The sequence below is a fragment of the Limulus polyphemus genome, unplaced genomic scaffold (assembly GCF_000517525.1).
Source record: "Limulus polyphemus unplaced genomic scaffold, Limulus_polyphemus-2.1.2 Scaffold1024, whole genome shotgun sequence".
NCBI classification, from domain to species: Eukaryota; Metazoa; Arthropoda; class Merostomata; order Xiphosura; family Limulidae; genus Limulus; species Limulus polyphemus.
The window spans coordinates 189,587-208,648 of record NW_013666634.1 but is presented as its reverse complement, the minus strand read 5'-3'; the positions used below and the strand labels follow the sequence as shown (position 1 = coordinate 208,648).

The 19,062-nt window shown below is 33.1% G+C and overlaps 1 protein-coding gene across 1 annotated transcript in view; it reads left to right on the top strand.

Annotated features, from left to right (window-relative positions):
* LOC106461754 (heparan sulfate glucosamine 3-O-sulfotransferase 5-like) overlaps nucleotides 1-15,605 on the top strand; it is a 19,030-nt gene extending 3,425 nt beyond the window's left edge. Inside the window, exon 2 of the mRNA XM_022388784.1 lies at nucleotides 13,623-15,605. Coding sequence (XP_022244492.1) covers nucleotides 14,256-15,149 — 894 coding nt within the window. The 5' untranslated portion in view covers nucleotides 13,623-14,255 and the 3' untranslated portion in view covers nucleotides 15,150-15,605. The remainder of the gene's footprint in view (nucleotides 1-13,622) is intronic.
* Nucleotides 15,606-19,062: the final 3,457 nt, after the last annotated feature.

The window sequence follows — 19,062 nt, the reverse complement described above, 5'->3', positions numbered from 1 at the left end:
GCACACTGACTAAAGCAAATAATAATAGATACTACTTTTGGAGCGTCGCGTTGGTTATATTTATAGGAGTGTGAAGAGTTTCTCCAAATTTCAGTTTCACGTAACAATACTGACGCTAACACAAGCGTTTACGTACACACATATATTGTTGATTCTTACTCTCGGGAATCTTCTACAACCTTGAAGAATAGGCGTGAGTTTCGCAATATATATTTAACTGTATAAGTTAGGTACACTTGTAAATATAAATTTAATTCAAACAAACATGGACATTAAAATAAATATATAATAATAAATCCGTCACACATTAAATACTGAATCGTCGGTAGAGATGAGACCGTCTGCAGTTAAAGAAAAGCTGCTAAATTCGAGAGAGAGCAGGATCGACACAAGCCTAAATGTTACATTATCACAACACATTACACTGTAGATGCTTTTTTCCCACAACCCACTTTGTCGATCATTTACTTCTATACCCGATAAAAATTATGCTTCGCTAAACTAAGTGTTTAACGCCTTTTAGCATCTAAGAGTAACATGTTTAGAATGACAAGTGGCAGATACTTGTGTTTAGAAAAAAAATAACTTTAAAACGATAACCTTCATTCACTTGTGGCCCGGCATGGCCAGGTTGTTAGGGTGCTCGACTCACAATCTGAGGGTTGCGGGTTCGAATCCCCGTCACACCAAACATGCTCGCCCTTTCAGCCGTGGGGGCGTTATAATGTGACGGTCAATCCCACTATTCGTTGGCAATAGAGTAGCCCAAGAGTTTGCGGTGGGTGGTGATGACTAGCTGCCTTACCTCTAGTCTTACACTGCTAAATTAGGGACGGCTAGCGCAGATAGCCCTCGTGCAGTTTTGCGCGAAATTCAAAAATAACCAAACATTCACTTGTATTAACTAACGAAGCGACTAAGTTGCACATTCAAGTTGTACAGGTTTAATTGTTATATACAGCACATAAAGAAAAAAACGATTATAGCATTTAAATTGATTAAGTTGATTTATAACATTTGTCTTATAACATTTAAGACAAACTGTAAGCTATAATTTACCTATGTATTAAATTTTAAATAGCTTCCGAAATTAGTTTATTTTCGCATGCGGAAAACACTGGACCTAGTAATAACGTAAAACTACAAACTTGTAACTCGAATGTAATGTTACCGTTTTTCGTATTAACTGTGTTTATTCTAGCATGGTGAATTAGCAGAGAGGGTTTTCCTTTTTAATAGTGATCACTTCAAAAGGATTTCAGAATATTAAAAATCATTATATGCTGTTCTGCACATGAAGTATATGTATCTATAACATGTTTGTTTTTAATACAAAAAGTTCACGTTTATTATTTGTTACGAGAAGGTTTTTGAGATCTCAATAATATATCAACACAGAGAGATAGATAGCTGGAATAGACGATGAGCAAGCAGAAAGATTAAATACACAGATAAGCGCACAAATATGTAAAACATAAAATCAAGCGTACAAATTGAAACATATCGATACTCATGTTGTGTAAAATGAAACCACTCATATAATATATACAAGTATTCACATAACACCTGCTTTAACGAAAGGCATAGAAAGCTTTGCAACACCAGCAAACTGTTTCTTGTGCACACCTGGATTTTTTCTCACACTTGATCAATACAGGATTCAAGTCTCTGCTTTGTACAGCGCTAGTCTCTCACTCTTCTCTACACCAGTTTCAGTGCAACTGCATTGAAAACGACGAACGCTGTTACATGTACAATCTATGTGTTGGTTGCGGTTTAAAAATCTATTTATGTTTGTATTTTTTTTATTATCTAACTAGATATCTATATCATTATATTTGTTTTTAATTCATACCGGAAATACATAAAGATTAATACATTTTTTGAAAAATCTGGCAATCAGTTTCTCAGTACTTTTTTATTATAGCAAGTAAGTAGATTGGTGAGTTTAAGGTAGCCAACCATTTGTATTCGGCAATTTTACAAGTCGGTAAAGCTCGTTGCAAATGAGAGAGTAATGAAGTGAGTATTTATTTTTCTGTCTTTCTTTATCCGTTTCTTATTTATGTATCTTGTCTATTTATGAATCTGTTTTAATAAGTTTTTTTTTCTATTTATCTAAATCGATTCGCATCTTTACGCACATTTCTTATTTTTCAGTCATAATATTTGTTTATGTATTTACCTAAAATTAACTCTGCGTCTTTCTCTACTTTCTGTACCGTTTTCTGACTACTTTTATTTCTTATTGTTTGCCTATATACCTAAGCCTTGTTCTTATAAACAGTAATTTAATGTGAATAAAATACCAGTATTTTAGGGTTGGGTATCTCATAACAGGTCACATGTATAAATCCTTCTATAATCGACATATATCCCTTTCTGCCACTGTGACTATAATAGTGAGTGCATACTAAAAATACACATTAACATCTAGCTCATAAGTAGCTCAGCGTTAAGCTTATTACCCTAAAGTTTGGGGCCCAGTCCCTGCGGTGTATATAGCGCTGATTGTCTATTAAATAAACCTATCAAACTTATTTAGAATCCTTCACTTGTAAGTTAATCACAGTGGATATAATCGTACACATCGTTCTAATAAAGATGTATTTATATTTCTTAAACATCTAGTAAATTGTTTTATTTTGCAGCAACTGGTTTAATTCACGTTCGGATCAAGTGTTTATGTTACCGTTGGATACCATAACAACACATTATTAAGATACCAGTCTTGTCAATAGTAACTATCTATTGGTTATTCTTACAACTACTACAAATAATATGAAAAAATTCGTGACTGAAGATTATATTATCAAGATAAAATTTGCTCGAATATTAATTTTCTTTAATAGAAAGTTTTTCGTAATTTAATCGAAGCAACAACGTTCTATAAATTTAAAATCAGTTTCAGATTCTATACATGTCAACAAAACAAGAATCATAAAAGCATATATTTATATAAATTGTTTAAGCTTCACATAGTGACATCATCTGGGAATTATTAGTATGAGACTGTGTATTTAAAATGCATATCTACATGGAAGAATGTTTTTAAAGATAAATTGTTCCCAAATAAAATTAACAAAAACAGGTTAATATTTTAGAAAACATGTTCACTGTATGATGGTTTGTTAGTTAATATTGTTTTAAGGAAAACGATTGGTTAATTAGTTTTGTTGACAGGATAAAGGTTGGTTGTTGTTGTTGTTGTTTTACTGGATAATAGTTAGTTGATTTTGTTTATTGGATAATGAAAAGATAGTTGGTTCTGTCACTGGATAATGATTGGATGATGTAGGGCTAGTTGATTTTTCCAAAGTCACGTTAATCTCATGACGTATGTATACATGTCTTTCTATTTGTTTGGAGATGTCGTTTGGCCCTATGGTATGTCTCTGGATTTCTCCATACTTTAAGCTGTGGGTGCGTTATAAGAACGACTAGTCAATTCCTTAGCTTAGAAGGTGGGTGGAAAGATCACTCTGACTGACTGCCTTCCCTTTGTTCAGTAGTTGAAAATAAGGGACGGCGGCATATAGTCTCAGTAACTTTGCCCCCGGTGTCTCAGCAGTGAGTATGAGGGCTTATAAGACTAAAAATCAGGTTTCGATACCTGCGATGGATAAATCACAGACAGCACATTATGTAGCTTTGCGCTTAACTACAAAAGCAACCATAGAAACATTTCTTTCGTAACCACAGAATTTTTTTGTCTTTGCACAAAAAAATGACCATCTAAAGTAGGCTTGAAATATTCCAAGTTGTATGTATTTAATTCCCAACCAATATATATATATATACATTTATTTCATTTTATATGAATTTTGGTGTTTCGGATGTCCAGGTTACTTGATTTTGACTTTGCTGTTAGTATATATCCCGTGAAATAAAAATGTCTGATATAGTATGCAAGTATTAATTTGCCTTGAAACTAAAATAACACTTTTCAAGAATCTTCTATCTGATACTAGCCTTGATATTAAGATTGTTATACTTACGAACTTTGTCGGCTTTGCTATCAACAATTCTTCTTCAATTTAAGGACGTTTTTATCTCAACTAAACATGCCTTTTAACAATGTCGTACTCAGAAATTACAAGAATTATTCGCAACGTTAGTTTTAAAGCTTTATGACAATGAGCTAAACAAGACGATTCTATTAGCAATTACCTTCTTGTTTCCGTTTTGTACTTATAAAAATCTCGACATAATCAAAGCTATCTTGTCAGTTCAAACTCTTATCGTTTCAGTAAACGTAAAAACAAGAGTTTTTCCCTTATTTTTCATGTGTCATTAGCTTTTTCTTATAGTCTTTAAGAAAGAAACACAGTTAGAAGTCCAAGTCTGCGCGTCTTCTAGATGTTAAGAAATATATTCATTCACCATGTATAATTGCGGATATCCACGTAGTTCATGAAATGTTATAATACTCCTTTAAAAATACTTCATTAAACCATAATCCGAATGCTGAACACGTTATCCATAAACAACAACGTTCAAGAAACAGTTGAATCGATGTAATGAAATAATAAATTTATTAAAAATCTTTTATTCAAATGTAAGCTGACTATATTGATCATATTATATTTTTAATTGTTTAAATGCAGTGGTGCACAATGGATTAACTGTGCTGTGTTCGCAGCAGGAATCGAACCCTGGATTTCAGCATTATCTTATCAGGTGGTCATATATATATATACCAGAACGTATAAATTATTGAAGGCAACCTAGGATAACAAACTCACTAGAAATAACTAATACAATAAATCAATACACCATCAAATCAAAACCTATAAGGATTAGAAAACAACGAGTCGTTAGTTGGTTCCTCCCCCTGCTGGTCTTAGATTTAGGTTAACCCTAAATTGATGTATTAGGCCAACAATGCAAAATAAGATTCAAAAAATTATCTCTAACATAATAACCAACCATAATTTAAAAAGTTATAAAGAAAAGGTACAGAGGTTATTAATTATAAAGCACCGGTCGTTTGCTCTTAAGATTCACACACCTTAACAGTGTATATAGGTTGGCCACATTAATTAAATATGAAAATATTTAAGTGTTCGTGTACTTGAAATAGTGTATATACAACATAAATAAATTACACAGACATAAGCACACCAGCCGCCTATTCTGAGAATTATACCCACCTTAACGTAACAGATGTGTAAATATAATCATGATATTAAAAATCGGTCTTGCGACAAAGTTCACGAAGAAAATCAAAAGTAAAAATGTATAATATTTCTGCATATTGCAAGCTTATAGTGATAATTGTTTTGATATTTTGGAGATAATTTAATTCGAAAATGTAACTGAATTACTAATTCAATCTGATATCACTGCGTATAGAGTAACGTAATGCATGCTCATGTTTAAGGTGACGTCACTGCGTCTGGCGTTATGCAGTAATATTTTGTTTGTTTTAGGAATTTTCGCATAAAGCTATACATAAAGGTTTTCTGCGCATAGCCGTCTCTAATTTTAAACTGATAAACTAGAAGAAAGGTCGCTAGGCAACATCACCAATCACCAACTCTTGGGTACTTTTGTCAGACTGAGTAGTGGGATTCCACTGTCAGTCCTATAACTCATCCATGAACCAAATGTTTGAGTAACTATGACTGTCATACTTTCGATAATTTTATGTAATATTTTCAGATTTTAGTTGTCTGTAACAGTTCAGTTTTGATAACGTTGAACCTCTATGTTGAGATTGAAACATTTCTTCCTTAAATCACTAACACTGCATCATTATTTTCTTATGACCTTCATATGTCGCTAGCACAATTTTCCAGTAGAATTGGGTGGTGGTTTTGCAATTTTGTATATGACTGGCTAAATCTAGAGAAGTGTAATTTCTTTGTTCTGTGATATAGAATGGTTTCCTGTGATTCAGGAGTTTACTATTTGTACACTGGTCGGTGGTATCAAGATAACGCTTTCAATGGAACCTATTGTCATTGACAAAATCAGAACTTAAAACCAACGAAGAAAGTATTAGCCGACTAATTCCTTCAGCATGATTGGAAGTGAACCAACCAAATCCAGTTGGGAAAAACTCATTTCAATACCGTGCTCACGGAGCTACATACTGGTAATGACAGACTGGTAAGAACAGACTTGCAGACTGTGAGAATACGTAAAATTACAAATTCATTTCTTACAAGTCAATAAACTGTGACAGAAAGAAGTACAGCCGAATTTACAGACACCTCAAGAGACCCACGTCACATCAACCACATCAGAAATTGTTTCAATCCAGAACGGAGTTGCGTCAACTGCCAAGCCAGGTTCAAGACGAGACTGAAACACAATAGGCAACTACCACCTCGTGTTATGGTTTTCCTTACTTTTGTCTCTGCCTTACAAATACAATATAAACTCCTTTATTGGGCAAATTATAAGTTAAACTGTTTATAAGCATTAAGTTTATTTGAAATATGTCGTCAGCAAGATGTAATGTGTAACCGTGATGAACTGGAGTTTTCCATTGAAATATTTCATATCTTATATTTCACATAATCTGTGATTTTATTTTTGGGTTCTTCTATACTTGCAGTCAGTAATAATTGTTTTTATTTTCGTGTACATATGAAACTGAAAGAGCTATGTATAAAATAGAATTTTATTATTCTTTGACCGATAGTGACTGTATGGTTCATGTATTTTTGTTTCTTAACGTTTCCTCAACTTCATGCTCATTAACTCAAATGAATTGTTCAAGAAGGTGTATTTTTTAAATAAACATTTATTATTTTTCTATATTAGGATTATATCTTTCCAATTAGAAAATAAAATATATAAAAAATTGTATCTCCATATATATATAATTATAAATATTTAAACATAATTGCAAACATGCAAACACACACACACACACACATATATATATATACTTATGCAATTATTTATCGAGTTCTTGATTTTAAGTTTGGAGTAAGGCAAAGTAATTTTTCTATATAAATTTGCCACTGATATGTATATTCTCAACTTTTATCTTGACGTATACAAAACAGATGATAATGTCCGTACTCAAAGCTCACAATTTAATAATAGTGATCTAAGAGATAGTTGAAATGATGTTAGACTTGGTAATAATTTTATTTTAAAGTTGAAATGTATTACATTTAATTTTACATTTAACCTTCAAAGCTAGAACATTTCATGTTTAGCATTTGAAATTGAAATTACACTGTTAGCCATGTGTAACTAAGGTTTCATTTATTGTGGGAAAACAATAACTAAATCAAACTCTGACTTAATTTATTTAACTATATTACAATTTTCTGTGACAATTAAAAAGTTATTTAACCACATATGTTTACTGTTTTATTAGATCCATTTGGAGTAATTCTGTACCCATCCCTAATTCCACTAAGCTGACCCGAGGGATCAGTTGGCAAATATCTGCACGAGTGACGGCCGAAAGTTTGGTCCTTCAAGTTTGAAATACTTTTAAAAAACACATGTTTATGGTTAATACTCTTAGGAAGTTTACTGCTAGGTTTTTTCTCAGAGCGGAGTAGCAGAACAGACCCTTTGAAACATTCGTAAGTCTAAAGGGCTCAACGTGAGATAAACTCCACGGAGAAAACTTCCGGAGCAATCTTTTTCGGTTTAAATTACTATACTTGGCCTTGCGAGACTCGATGGTTGTTATACCCCCTCGAAGTAAACTTATGGAGTAAGCATCACTTGGCTTTTGAGAACAATTAAGGGTGACTTAATTTGTTGGATGTTATAATGGTTTTCATTTTGTCTTCTTGCGAATGTGGAGTTGAAAACGGGAAAGAGGGAAAAACATTTACAGAAAGATTTAGTGATTTTTCATTAGCGTTGAATAAAGTAATCAAGTTTCTTTCGGTCTGTATCCAGTGAAAGCTCAGAACTTGAGTTCATAGTCGTAAAGAACACGTTAAACATCCTGTATCAGGTTTGAAAGCTCTAGTGGTCCAAATAGTCCTTCTCACCCGTCCGACTACTTTGAATACAGGAGTGCTACTGTGAAGACGAAGCGTTGATGTTAAAACCTGAGACTTACCAATAATCTGGAAGATTTGAGATTCTTCTGAAATCCATGTTTTGGAGAACTCTTCGTCATGGCTAAGAAGATGTTGGTTCTCAGACGGGTATGGACGGCTCATCTTTTTTTTTTCTCGAGATTTCTGGAACCCCTTCCCGCATGCGCTGGAATATTTTCCTGCATATTGTGGCCCAGATTTGCGCTTTTAAGTACTGAAAAGAAAAAAAAAAACTTGAAATTCAGGGACAGGAACAGTGTGACAGAAAAGTATTGTGGTAAACGTGACATAATTAAATGTGAAAGCAAATTTAGTCTTACTCTTACTGGAACAATTTCATGGAAAATCTTCCACACGAGATCACGTCGAGACGTTACAAAAACCCTGGATTTTACTCAATCCCAAACTTTTTTTCAGTTAACATTAGGATAGTTGGTTTGTACTTTTGGTGCACACTGTGGCTGCATTGAACAGTATGTTTTTTGTGTTTTCATCTTAGCTAACATTTTACTGGTAAGGTCTTTGAATTCCTTAATAGCATTCTTTAAGTGAAATTTAAGATAACTGGGGGTAGAAACCACTTTGATAAATTATTGTGTTGTTTTAAAACATTTAATATTATGACCTAATAGGTAAGTCATGAAGTGGACGCTGGAGTGGTCCGAGTTTACTAAGGAGCACGTTAAGTACGTCCAAATTAGAGATAAATAATTTTATTTAGACCAAATGTGCGTAAACCCCCCTTTTTCAGGTGTGTGTGTGGGTGGGGGGGGTAATTACATATCTTCTTAGCAATTCAGATCTGTTCGACCATATGCAGTTGTTTACTTTTTATTAATAATTGTGATATTTACAGCTGGAGGTGAGTTAATACTATTTGTTTAATGGTCTCTTTTGATAAGAATTAGAGTTCTCTTTCTTTCCATTCGCCCATTGTTTTTCCTAAAGGCTAATATACCCCAATTGTGGGCTGTTGCGGCCTGCGAGCTGTACCATATTCCTAACATTTTATTAGGACTATGGGTTTAGTTTAAACTATAGGTTTTATATTGTTTTGCTGTATTTTTCCATATGCTAAAGGCTTCTGTTTTATTCTAGTTTACTTTCTCTCCTGTAGCCTCACTGTACTCATTAACTATGCAAAGACTGCTCTAAATGGCCTGAGACCTACTTAGGGACAGAATGACATCGTCTGCGTGAGAAGCGTATTTTTTTCTCTATTACTGGGTTTTGTGTTATAGAGATGTCCTTAATGTTCTGCCATTGATCTGCAGAAGGGAGGAGAGCATCAATTACCAGGGAAAAAAAGTACTGAGGACAGGGGAAAATCCTGTCTTACCCCAGAACTTACAGGATTGTCCCTGGATATAGGTCCATTGACACTGAGTTTTGCTGTGATATCTATGTATACGTTTTTTATCTGACTGATTGTGTTTTTTTTCGGAAGCTGCACTGCTGTAGTATGAACAAGAGAAATTCATGATTGACTCGGCAAACGCTTTTTCTTGGTCAGTTGTGATTACACATACTTCGGACGTTTTACAATTACAGATGCGGATTATATCTCTAGGTAAAGTTATGTTACTACATATGTTACGATTTGGATTACACATACTTCGGACGTTTTACAATTACAGATGCGGATTATATCTCTAGGTAAAGTTATGTTACTACGTTTACAATTTTACCTAGAGATATAATCCGCATCTGTAATTGTAAAAAGTCCGAAGTATGTGTAATCCCGTGTAATCCAAATTGTAACATACGTAGTATCATAACTATGTAACATACGTAGTAACATAACTCTACCTAGAGATATAATCCGCATCTGTAATTGTAAAACGTCCGAAGTAAAATTACCTAGAGATATAATCCGCATCTGTAATTGTAAAAAGTCCGAAGTATGTGTAATCCAAAATCGTAACATATGTAGTAACATAACTTTCAACATTGTATGTTTGTGTGGTACTAATTATTTTGTAATTACTTTTTTATTTTTGTTCCTTAAGCATTTTGTTAAGATTTTGTAATATGTGTTACACAATGTTATTAGTCTATAGTAATTTGGGTTGGCTGATTGTACCTCAATTATACTGTGTAGTGTTATTAATTCAGCCGTAAAAGAGGATAATGACCTATCCTCAATTAAGCACTAGTTTAGCATTTGCACGAAATTATTTTCAATTATACGCCAGTATTTTTTATAGGCCGTCTGGATCTGTTGATTTGTTTGTAGACATGCTGGTTATTGTTTCCCAGATCTCTTGTGTAGTGAGTGTGATTGATAAAATGTTTCTATGAACTGTGTCTTGCGTTGTTTATTTTTTTTTATATTTTGGGTTACTTTTCCCATTTGCTTTTGTTAATTAGGTTCCGAGAGTATAAGTTTATGTAGTGTATGACTGTGGTCTGTACCATACTCATTAGGTCTGGATATTCGTTCACCTTGCTGTTGGTTAATGTGTTTATATATGACCTCTGCCTATTCCCGAAAATTGTTTGTAGAAAAAACTGGAAACATTTTCTTCGCTATACATTGTATATGTTGATGTATTTATTTTTATGTTTCGAATTTATAGTTGTATAGCTTATTTAATCTTGCTCTTTGATAATCTGTACTGATCCTATGAATTTTAAGCCATTATCAGTTGATCTAGCTATTGCTGTGTCTTCTAAGAGATCTATTTCCTTGCTTCTTTTTTCTTGCTTGTTCTTTACCTTTGATTCTGAATATATTTTCTGCAGTGTTGGTTTCAATATTACATAACGTGGTTAGTATATTGCTGATAAATTCTGAGATTTCTGTGTTTTCGAAAAATGTGTTTGTTTGTAGTTCAGCACAAAGTAACACAATGGGTATCTGTGTTCTTCTCACCACGAATATCGATACCCAGTTTCTAGTGTTATAAGTCCGTAGACTTACTGCTGTGACATTGAAGGTCATTTTCGAGAAGGGACATTGAGTTTCCAACGGTCCTGATCCCAAAATGTTATGTTTGGTGGGTTTGTTGTAAAATTAGATGTTCACTGACATAAGTGCCATTCGGAGTTATTCGGGTTTCTTTGTTTTTTTCGACGACTATAGGATATCTCTAGTGAAACAGAATCTTTTCAGTCTGACCTCCACCACACTTCTACTCAAGTTGGTCATTCCAAGGTCGAACCTTTGAATGTGTTGGCAAAAATAAAAAAAGTTCAAATTATCGAATATACGTACGAGTATGTTTATTGTTTTGTCGCTGCTGGTTGCTGGTTTTGTCTTGTAATGGATCTATAATACAGCTAAAATCTCTATTCATGATAATATTATAGGTGCAGAAAAGATAGCTTTCTAGGATCCGAAAGAATTGCCTTCTTGGAGCGTCTTTATCTGGGACATAAGCATTTACTATTCTGACTTTTCCATCTTATAATTTCAATATATAGTTAACATAACTGTCCATACTCATAATGTCTGAATGATTTAATTTTCCCTGAGTATATATATATATATATATCTGTGTGTGGGTTTTGTTGTTGTTTTTTGCATGTGCTTTTGTATCATCTTGACTACTGAAATGTGGTTCTTTAGGAAAAGGATGTCAAAGTTAAGTATATTTATGTAATCTATTGCGAAATTTTGTTTACTTTCTTACTTAAGCCGCTTAGTGTTTAGGTTAATGTATTTAGTGTTACTTAGACAGTAAGCCTATTTGAACATGCACTCTTAGTGGTAGAAAAATGAAAACTTATTTTTTAGGTAAGCCAATCAAACCTGTGGATCAGAGTTAGGATGATCCTTTCTATTTTTGGTCCGCTTTTGTGAGACCGAAATCGATGCCGAAGAGGTCGGTTTTGTTCTTTTCTGCCTGGTCGATGATTATGGGGCCTTATACCAGATGGGGAAGTTTCACTGAGGCCCATCTCTCTGGGCAACATGTCTTTCTAGACTTCTGTTGTGTTGTGCCTGTCCGCACTCTCTGTTTCATCTATTTGCTCGCCTATTACTAAGTTTTTACTTTAAGAGTCAGTTGCTTCTTTAGGTCGTTCTTCCAGGTTCTTGATCTCTTTTGTTACTTTGTCTTCGTTGCTTCTCTCCTCGAGGACGTCTTCATTAGGTGCTGTGGGAGCTGCCTCCATGATCGAGGCAAAGGCCTGAACTTGGCATGTGTGAAAAACCAGAGAACTTAAATACAGATGTGATCCAGAAAAATGAAGCATGGCATATTATCTCCCAAGCTACCGACAAATTTCATGTAAATGTCGTGATCATAAGTGTCATAAAAGCTCATTGCACATGTGCTCCAATCTCTTTCAAACCGCAAACCTGATGTAACAATTTTCCGTTCTTGGTTTTTCTTGTTTTGTTGTGCACTGTGATGAGTTTCTGTTATAATTTTACTAGTTTCTCTAAACTGTTTTACAACGTATACGTTTCTTTTATTATATTATAACTTATATTATCATATACTTCAGCATTTGTTTCTTGAGATTTTTGTAATAGATTTCTATTTTTCTCAATAAATATATGAATTGTGTTTCGATTTTGATGATTTTGTGTTTCATTGGCCATGATTTGTTTTATCTTAAGTACCTTAATTTTTAAATGCCTTTTTTATATAAAATTTACGTATTTTATGATCACTTTGAACTATTCTACATTTTATATTAACGAGCTTAGACGAAAACAAAATCTCATTATGTCACTGTTGTATTATGGCGTGTTGTTATTCCTTTTTTCCACTTATCTAATAAGTAATTATGTTAAATGTAAGTTTTACTTTCGTTGTGATATCTTTGTGATCTTACAATAATATATATTGATTTGTAAGCTACTGTGTATTATTGTTGTTATTTTGGAGCTGTATTAAAATAATTCATGAGTTTCAAGCATTGTATTTAGTGTATTATGTTTTGTTCTGAAATATGATTATTATGTATATTTTCTATTTGATTATCATTCTATCTTCAACTTATGTTATGATTGTATTTACGTTATATAATGAATTTGTTTTATTTTTTTCTGTATAATTAGAATTCTGTATACAATGTATGTTTTATGAAAAGTTTGTCTGTTCAGGTTCTATTGATTATTGATTTCTTTATTAAAGATTTCGAGTACTTGGGTTGTAATTTTATTACTTTTTATGATTTTGAGTCCATTGTAATATGACGTATTTTAGTTGTTTGTTTTTTGTCTAATTTCCTTCCTTTTCATCAGCAGCTTTACATAAGTGATAGCTATACTTGAACCGTGGGATATTTTACGTGTCGCATAAAGTTCCATTCAGATTGAAAATACCCTATATCTTTATACATCTCCATAGACATCTACGTACGTGCTTGTTAATGTATTGATCTGATACGTTTTGTATAAATACACGTCTATAAAAGAACTGACATTTGTCCACATTTCAAAATCATAACTTCACTAAAATCTCAGAAAACAACAAAGCACGGATATTTTTAACGGAAATAGAATTTCACTAAAATCTCAGGAAACAGATATTTGAAATGAAATTAGATTAAGCATGATGCTTTTACTATGTCTTTTGAACTGTAATATTTATGTTTATATAAGCAACAGAATTATAGAAATAATCTCTTTCCTTCCAGAGTCGCCCTTGTCTAGAGTGGACTTTCAACGTGATCGACGACTACTTAACTTAAAACTACTTCAAACGAATTTCCATCAAGAAAATCATGAAGATTCTCATCCTCAGGATTTTACGAAAATCGGAGGTATAGCGCAATGCTAACCTATGAGAACTTGACATAGAGCAGAGTGTTGCTCTATAAGAAAATGACATAAAGCCAGTGTCTTTCCATAATAACCTGGCGCAGAGCATATTATTGTTTCGTGAGAACGTAACATAGAACATGTTATTATCCCGTAAAAACGTGACATAGAGCACAGTGTTGATAATTTTAGTCGACTGCAGTGCGGTTTACAAAGGTAAGCTTATTTCCATTACCTTTCGAGTTTCAAAGATAGTGCCGGCATACTGATGCTTCTAGGAACTACATCAAGGTATTTGTCGATAAAAAGCAAAACAAAAAAAAACAATGTATAGTAGCCTTGATATATGCTTTGAAAAGAGTTTCCCGCGAAGCTGAGTGACTTTATTTTAGCAAAGTGCTGATAGATAAAAGTCATCAACCACGGGAACGTTGTGGTACCTCTCCAAAGGGCGACTGTTCGCCTTGTGCGTGTCAGTTTTTATCGTGTCATTCTGCCTGGTGGCGCACATGCTGTACATGAGGTACCTGAATGACCCAACCTTATGCATGGATAGCTACCAGGACGACGAATCGATCAATTTTGACAGCTTGAGGGAGAGAATCAAACTTCCTCAAACTAAGCGGCGCCTGCCCCAGTGTCTGATCATTGGTGTACGAAAGGGCGGCACAAGGGCCTTGTTGGAGTTTCTCAACATACATCCCATGATTCAGCGGTCGACAGATGAGATTCACTTCTTCGATAACGAAAGAAAATACAATATGGGTCTGGAGTGGTATCGCCAGCAGATGCCTTATTCATTTGCCGACCAAATCACTGTAGAAAAAAGTCCCGCCTATTTCATCACTGAAGGAGCTCCCGAGCGAATCCGAGCCATGAACGAAAGCATCCGACTTCTTTTAATCGTACGCGAACCTGTAACTCGACTCATTTCGGACTATTCTCAACTAGCCGCGAACAAAGCCAAAAAGGACAAATTCATACGACCTTTCCGTGATCTTGTGCTTAGAGAAGATGGGAAAATTAACACTGATTATCGAGCCGTAAGGGTTAGCATGTACTCTCTTTATATTAAAATGTGGCTGAGCATCTTCCACCGGGATCAGATTCTAATTATCAACGGAGACCGAATGATACAAGATCCTTACCCAGTGATCTATAAAATAGAACAGTTTCTAGGCTTAGAACATCGTGTCGGAAGAGAGAATTTCTTTTATAATAAAACTAAAGGTTTTTACTGCGTTAGGAATTACACTGTGTACAAGTGTCTCAACGAAAGTAAAGGGCGGAAACATCCGACGATTGATCCAGAACTGATTTCCAAACTGAGACAGTTTTATTCCTCGTTTAATCACGAGTTCTACAGCTTAGCAAGACAAGACTTTGGCTGGCCTGATGAGTAACACTTCTTGAAATAGACTTCAGATTATGTATGTACATGTCATATTAATGTTAAGTCTCGCGTGATATATCTAAAAGTTAAAAGTTCTGGATAATGTACGAAAAGAAACTGAAAAAAAAGTAACCAAATCGTGCCAAAAATATAATTAGTAATATAAAAAGAAACACAAGATACCACAATAATTCAATAACTGAAGTATAGTTGTGTTTCGGTTTTTAGAGCAAAGTCACATTGGGCTATTTGCTGCGTACACCGCGGGGAATCGAACCCCATAATTTAGCGTTGTAAATATGCAGACTTACTGCTGTCCCATGAAGGGACGTATAGGTTTTGTTTCTTAATATTGTTTAAAGAAAATACGAAAAAAATCATGTAAATAAGCTATATGTTATGTAAAATGTGTTAACAATAATGACATTACTTAACAATACCTCTTTGTAAGTCCGTAAACTTACTGCTGCCCCATAAAGTGACGTATAGTTGTTGTTTCATGATATTGTTAAAATAAAATACGGAAAAAATCATGTAAATAAACTATATATTGTGTAAAATATATTAATAATAGTTACGTTACTGAACAATACCTCTTTGTAAGTCGTAGACTTACTGCTGTTCCATAAAAGGATATTTAGCTGTTGTTTCATAATATTGTTAAAGGAAAATACGTAAAAAATCTTGTAAATAAACTATATATTATGTAAAATATGTTAATAATAACGAAGTTAATTAATAATACCTCTTTAATACTATTTGACGAAGGAGGTATGAAATCAATAAAAGTTTCTTTCAAATGTCTCACAGCATGAAAGGCAACATTTTAATCGCTTTGTTGTTAAAATAAATTGAGCAAAATTTAAACCTGTATTAAACTGAACGGGATAAACTCGTGTAAATACCATCAACAACGTATATGAGCTCAAAATCAACTGGATAAGAAGTTATTGATACAAGCACGCACAACAATTAACATCAATAATACAAATGACGAGTAAGTAAGCTACATAGTCAAATTAGTAGAGACAAATATGGGTATTTACAAATACAGTCTAGGCCAAAAAATTGAGAATAAAATTATTTTCACGTTTGACTTTCAGCTAAATTTCTTTTGGAGACGAAATCCTCTTAATCAATCAACGCAAAAATCCATCAAAAACGTGGCTAACTAAATTTGCTTGTAGCGTGTATAATGAAGCGTGTGTAAATTCTGAACAATTGTCTAAAAATCGAATGTTAATATTTTGTTGGGAGTAACTTTTTCTCTCTAAAGAATTTCATAGATAAAACCGTATTCTAAGATGGTGTTCGGAAGATTAAAAGTGTACGATTTCCAGACTTTAGCAATTCTATTATAAGTATGAGAACGTGTTATTTTGATTATTCAACCATAAAGTTCACATATAAAAAAGTTCAACGTCGGTTTTATTATTATCGAACATATTTATTTTTATTAATATCAAATGTTTGAGTAGAAACAGTTATCCGTTACAACTGCCCCCTAGTGGCACAGCGGTATGTCTATTGACTTACAACGGTAGAAACGGGATGTGGATATCCTGTTGGGTAGAGCATAGATAGCCCATTGTGCAGCTTTGTGATTAATTTCAAACAAACCATTACAATTACGTTTCAGGCAAACACGATATTTTGTTTGTTAGTATAAAGTAATAAATATGACGTATTTTCACTCTTGTGATATAGTAGGAAGCTTTGGTTATTCCTATGTTCTCAAGTTGTAGAAAATCTTTAAAACTCAACAGGTGATTGTTAACATTATGTAGCTTAAATTCGTTTTCGACCTTATAAGTATTTTTGTACATTTTACATTTTGTAAACGTTTCAGTTTGAGTACCTAAAACAGTTATTTCATGCAAAGTAAGTTGTGAAATTATTATTTTGTATTTTGTTTGGTCTTTTAGTAACTTTGCGTTGTTGCTTAATTTTGTTCTTCTTGACTTTAACAACAAGGAAAATGAAATGGAAAGGTGTTTTTATATAAATATTACAAAGTTTTCAAAAATATGGCAGATCTTGATGAGGGAAGTGTTTTGTTATTTAATGTCTTCAGCCGTGACTCTTTCGACATCACAGATTAATATTGTAAATGGTGTTCACCGCTGCAATATTTCAAGACAACGCAACATTACTTCAGACCTCACGCAATAAAACACAAACTAACTTACGGTACTCAAGTATGTTTAAACGGTAAAAATTTTATTACCTAGAAAGTCTCGGAAATATAACAGTTCTAAGTAAATTATTTGTAAGTTGTTGTTAAGCATAAATCTGCAAAATGGGCTTATGTGCTATGTTGATTGCACGAATCAAACCCTGAATTTTAGAGTTATAAGCTAACCGTTCAGCCACAGGAACAGTTGAATTTACAAAAAAAGATAATAAATAAACAAAATATCCGGACACTCTACTCAAGCTTAATCAACCTAAGTTCTATGAAATTTGTAAGTTTCATGTAAATTTTTAGTGGGTCCTAAAACCAGAAGTATATTTCATGATATATATATGAAAAAAGAAGTAGTGTATTAATTGTATTGATAATGAGCCTGTCGTTGACACACAGTGTAATAAAAAGTTGTTTTATAAATTAACAAACGGTTTTCCACAATGCAGATTTTTGTGAAGTACTACATAATTTATTGTTTAAATATATTTACAGCTTGCAGTGTATCCACTGCTAGGTGTAAATTAATTTAAATATTTCTATTCGGTAGAAAAAACTCATTCTTTGTTAATAATCTATTGTTATATCTATATAAACACGCAAGTTATGTGTGTGTACATACCATTTTCATCTCAAAAACGTGTTCATTAGATACACTATTATGTTGCGAAATATCTGACACAACTTTTCTTACAGTGACTCTCACCAGATCTGATCGGTAGTAGCATTGTCCCAGTAGTTTAATTATGAGCAAGATCCTACCAGTAGAAAATATTAAGATGAACCGAAATAAAACAAAAACAAGATACTTTGTATACTCACTAATTTATAAATTTACTGAAAAGCATCTTAGGTGTACATGAGATCCTCAGATGCGACAGTCGAACACTGAATACAATTGTTTTCACTGTTTTCTTACAGAGATTTGTTAGTTCAACATGTTTAAAGTTGTCTAAGTTTTCTTGTATTTCACACAGTCTCTACCGAAAATGCGTATATGATCCAATAATGTACCATATTGTTGCTGACTGTTTATTTATCGTAATTATTCAAATGTTTATGTGATCATAAGTTGACAAAATATTAATCATTGTAGATTCTCTAAAATAATTCAGTATCTTGAAAATTATATATAAATAAATATTCTATATTTCTGGGAAAATCAAGAAAATACTTCTTGATTGCGTGCATTTCTCTAATTGTCAGTTTTTGTGGGATATTTGTGGTATCGTCCACAGGTTCGCAGGCAGATTTTTTTGTTTTTCTTGTCTGAGCGAACAAATATTATCCAAATTACTAAGTACAAATTTGGACTTAAGAAGGAAAAGAAAATTCCTCCAGTTTACTTAAAACAGCTAAAAAACGAAACTTTTCTCAACAATTGTCTTTCTAATCCCTTAATCTAACATTTTGAAAGGATCACGTAAGATGATCTCACTAACAAAAAAAAGTCTGACTTGCTTCGAACTTGTGGATGAGGCCTTATTTTTCAACGTTTGCTCCTACCTCTGGAATGATAACATTCTATAATAATTTTATGGCTAGAAATTTGTAAATAAATGTAAACGTAAGATATATTCTTTTGTTCTACAAATTTAATTGCAAGAATGATAAATAGTGAAATAAAACAACATAAAGTGATTTAAACCATTCTATGGATGCTTTATGTTAAATGTTATTCCTTTATTTATGGCTTTAGAAAACAAATTTTACTTTCATTAATTATTTCCTTCGTTAC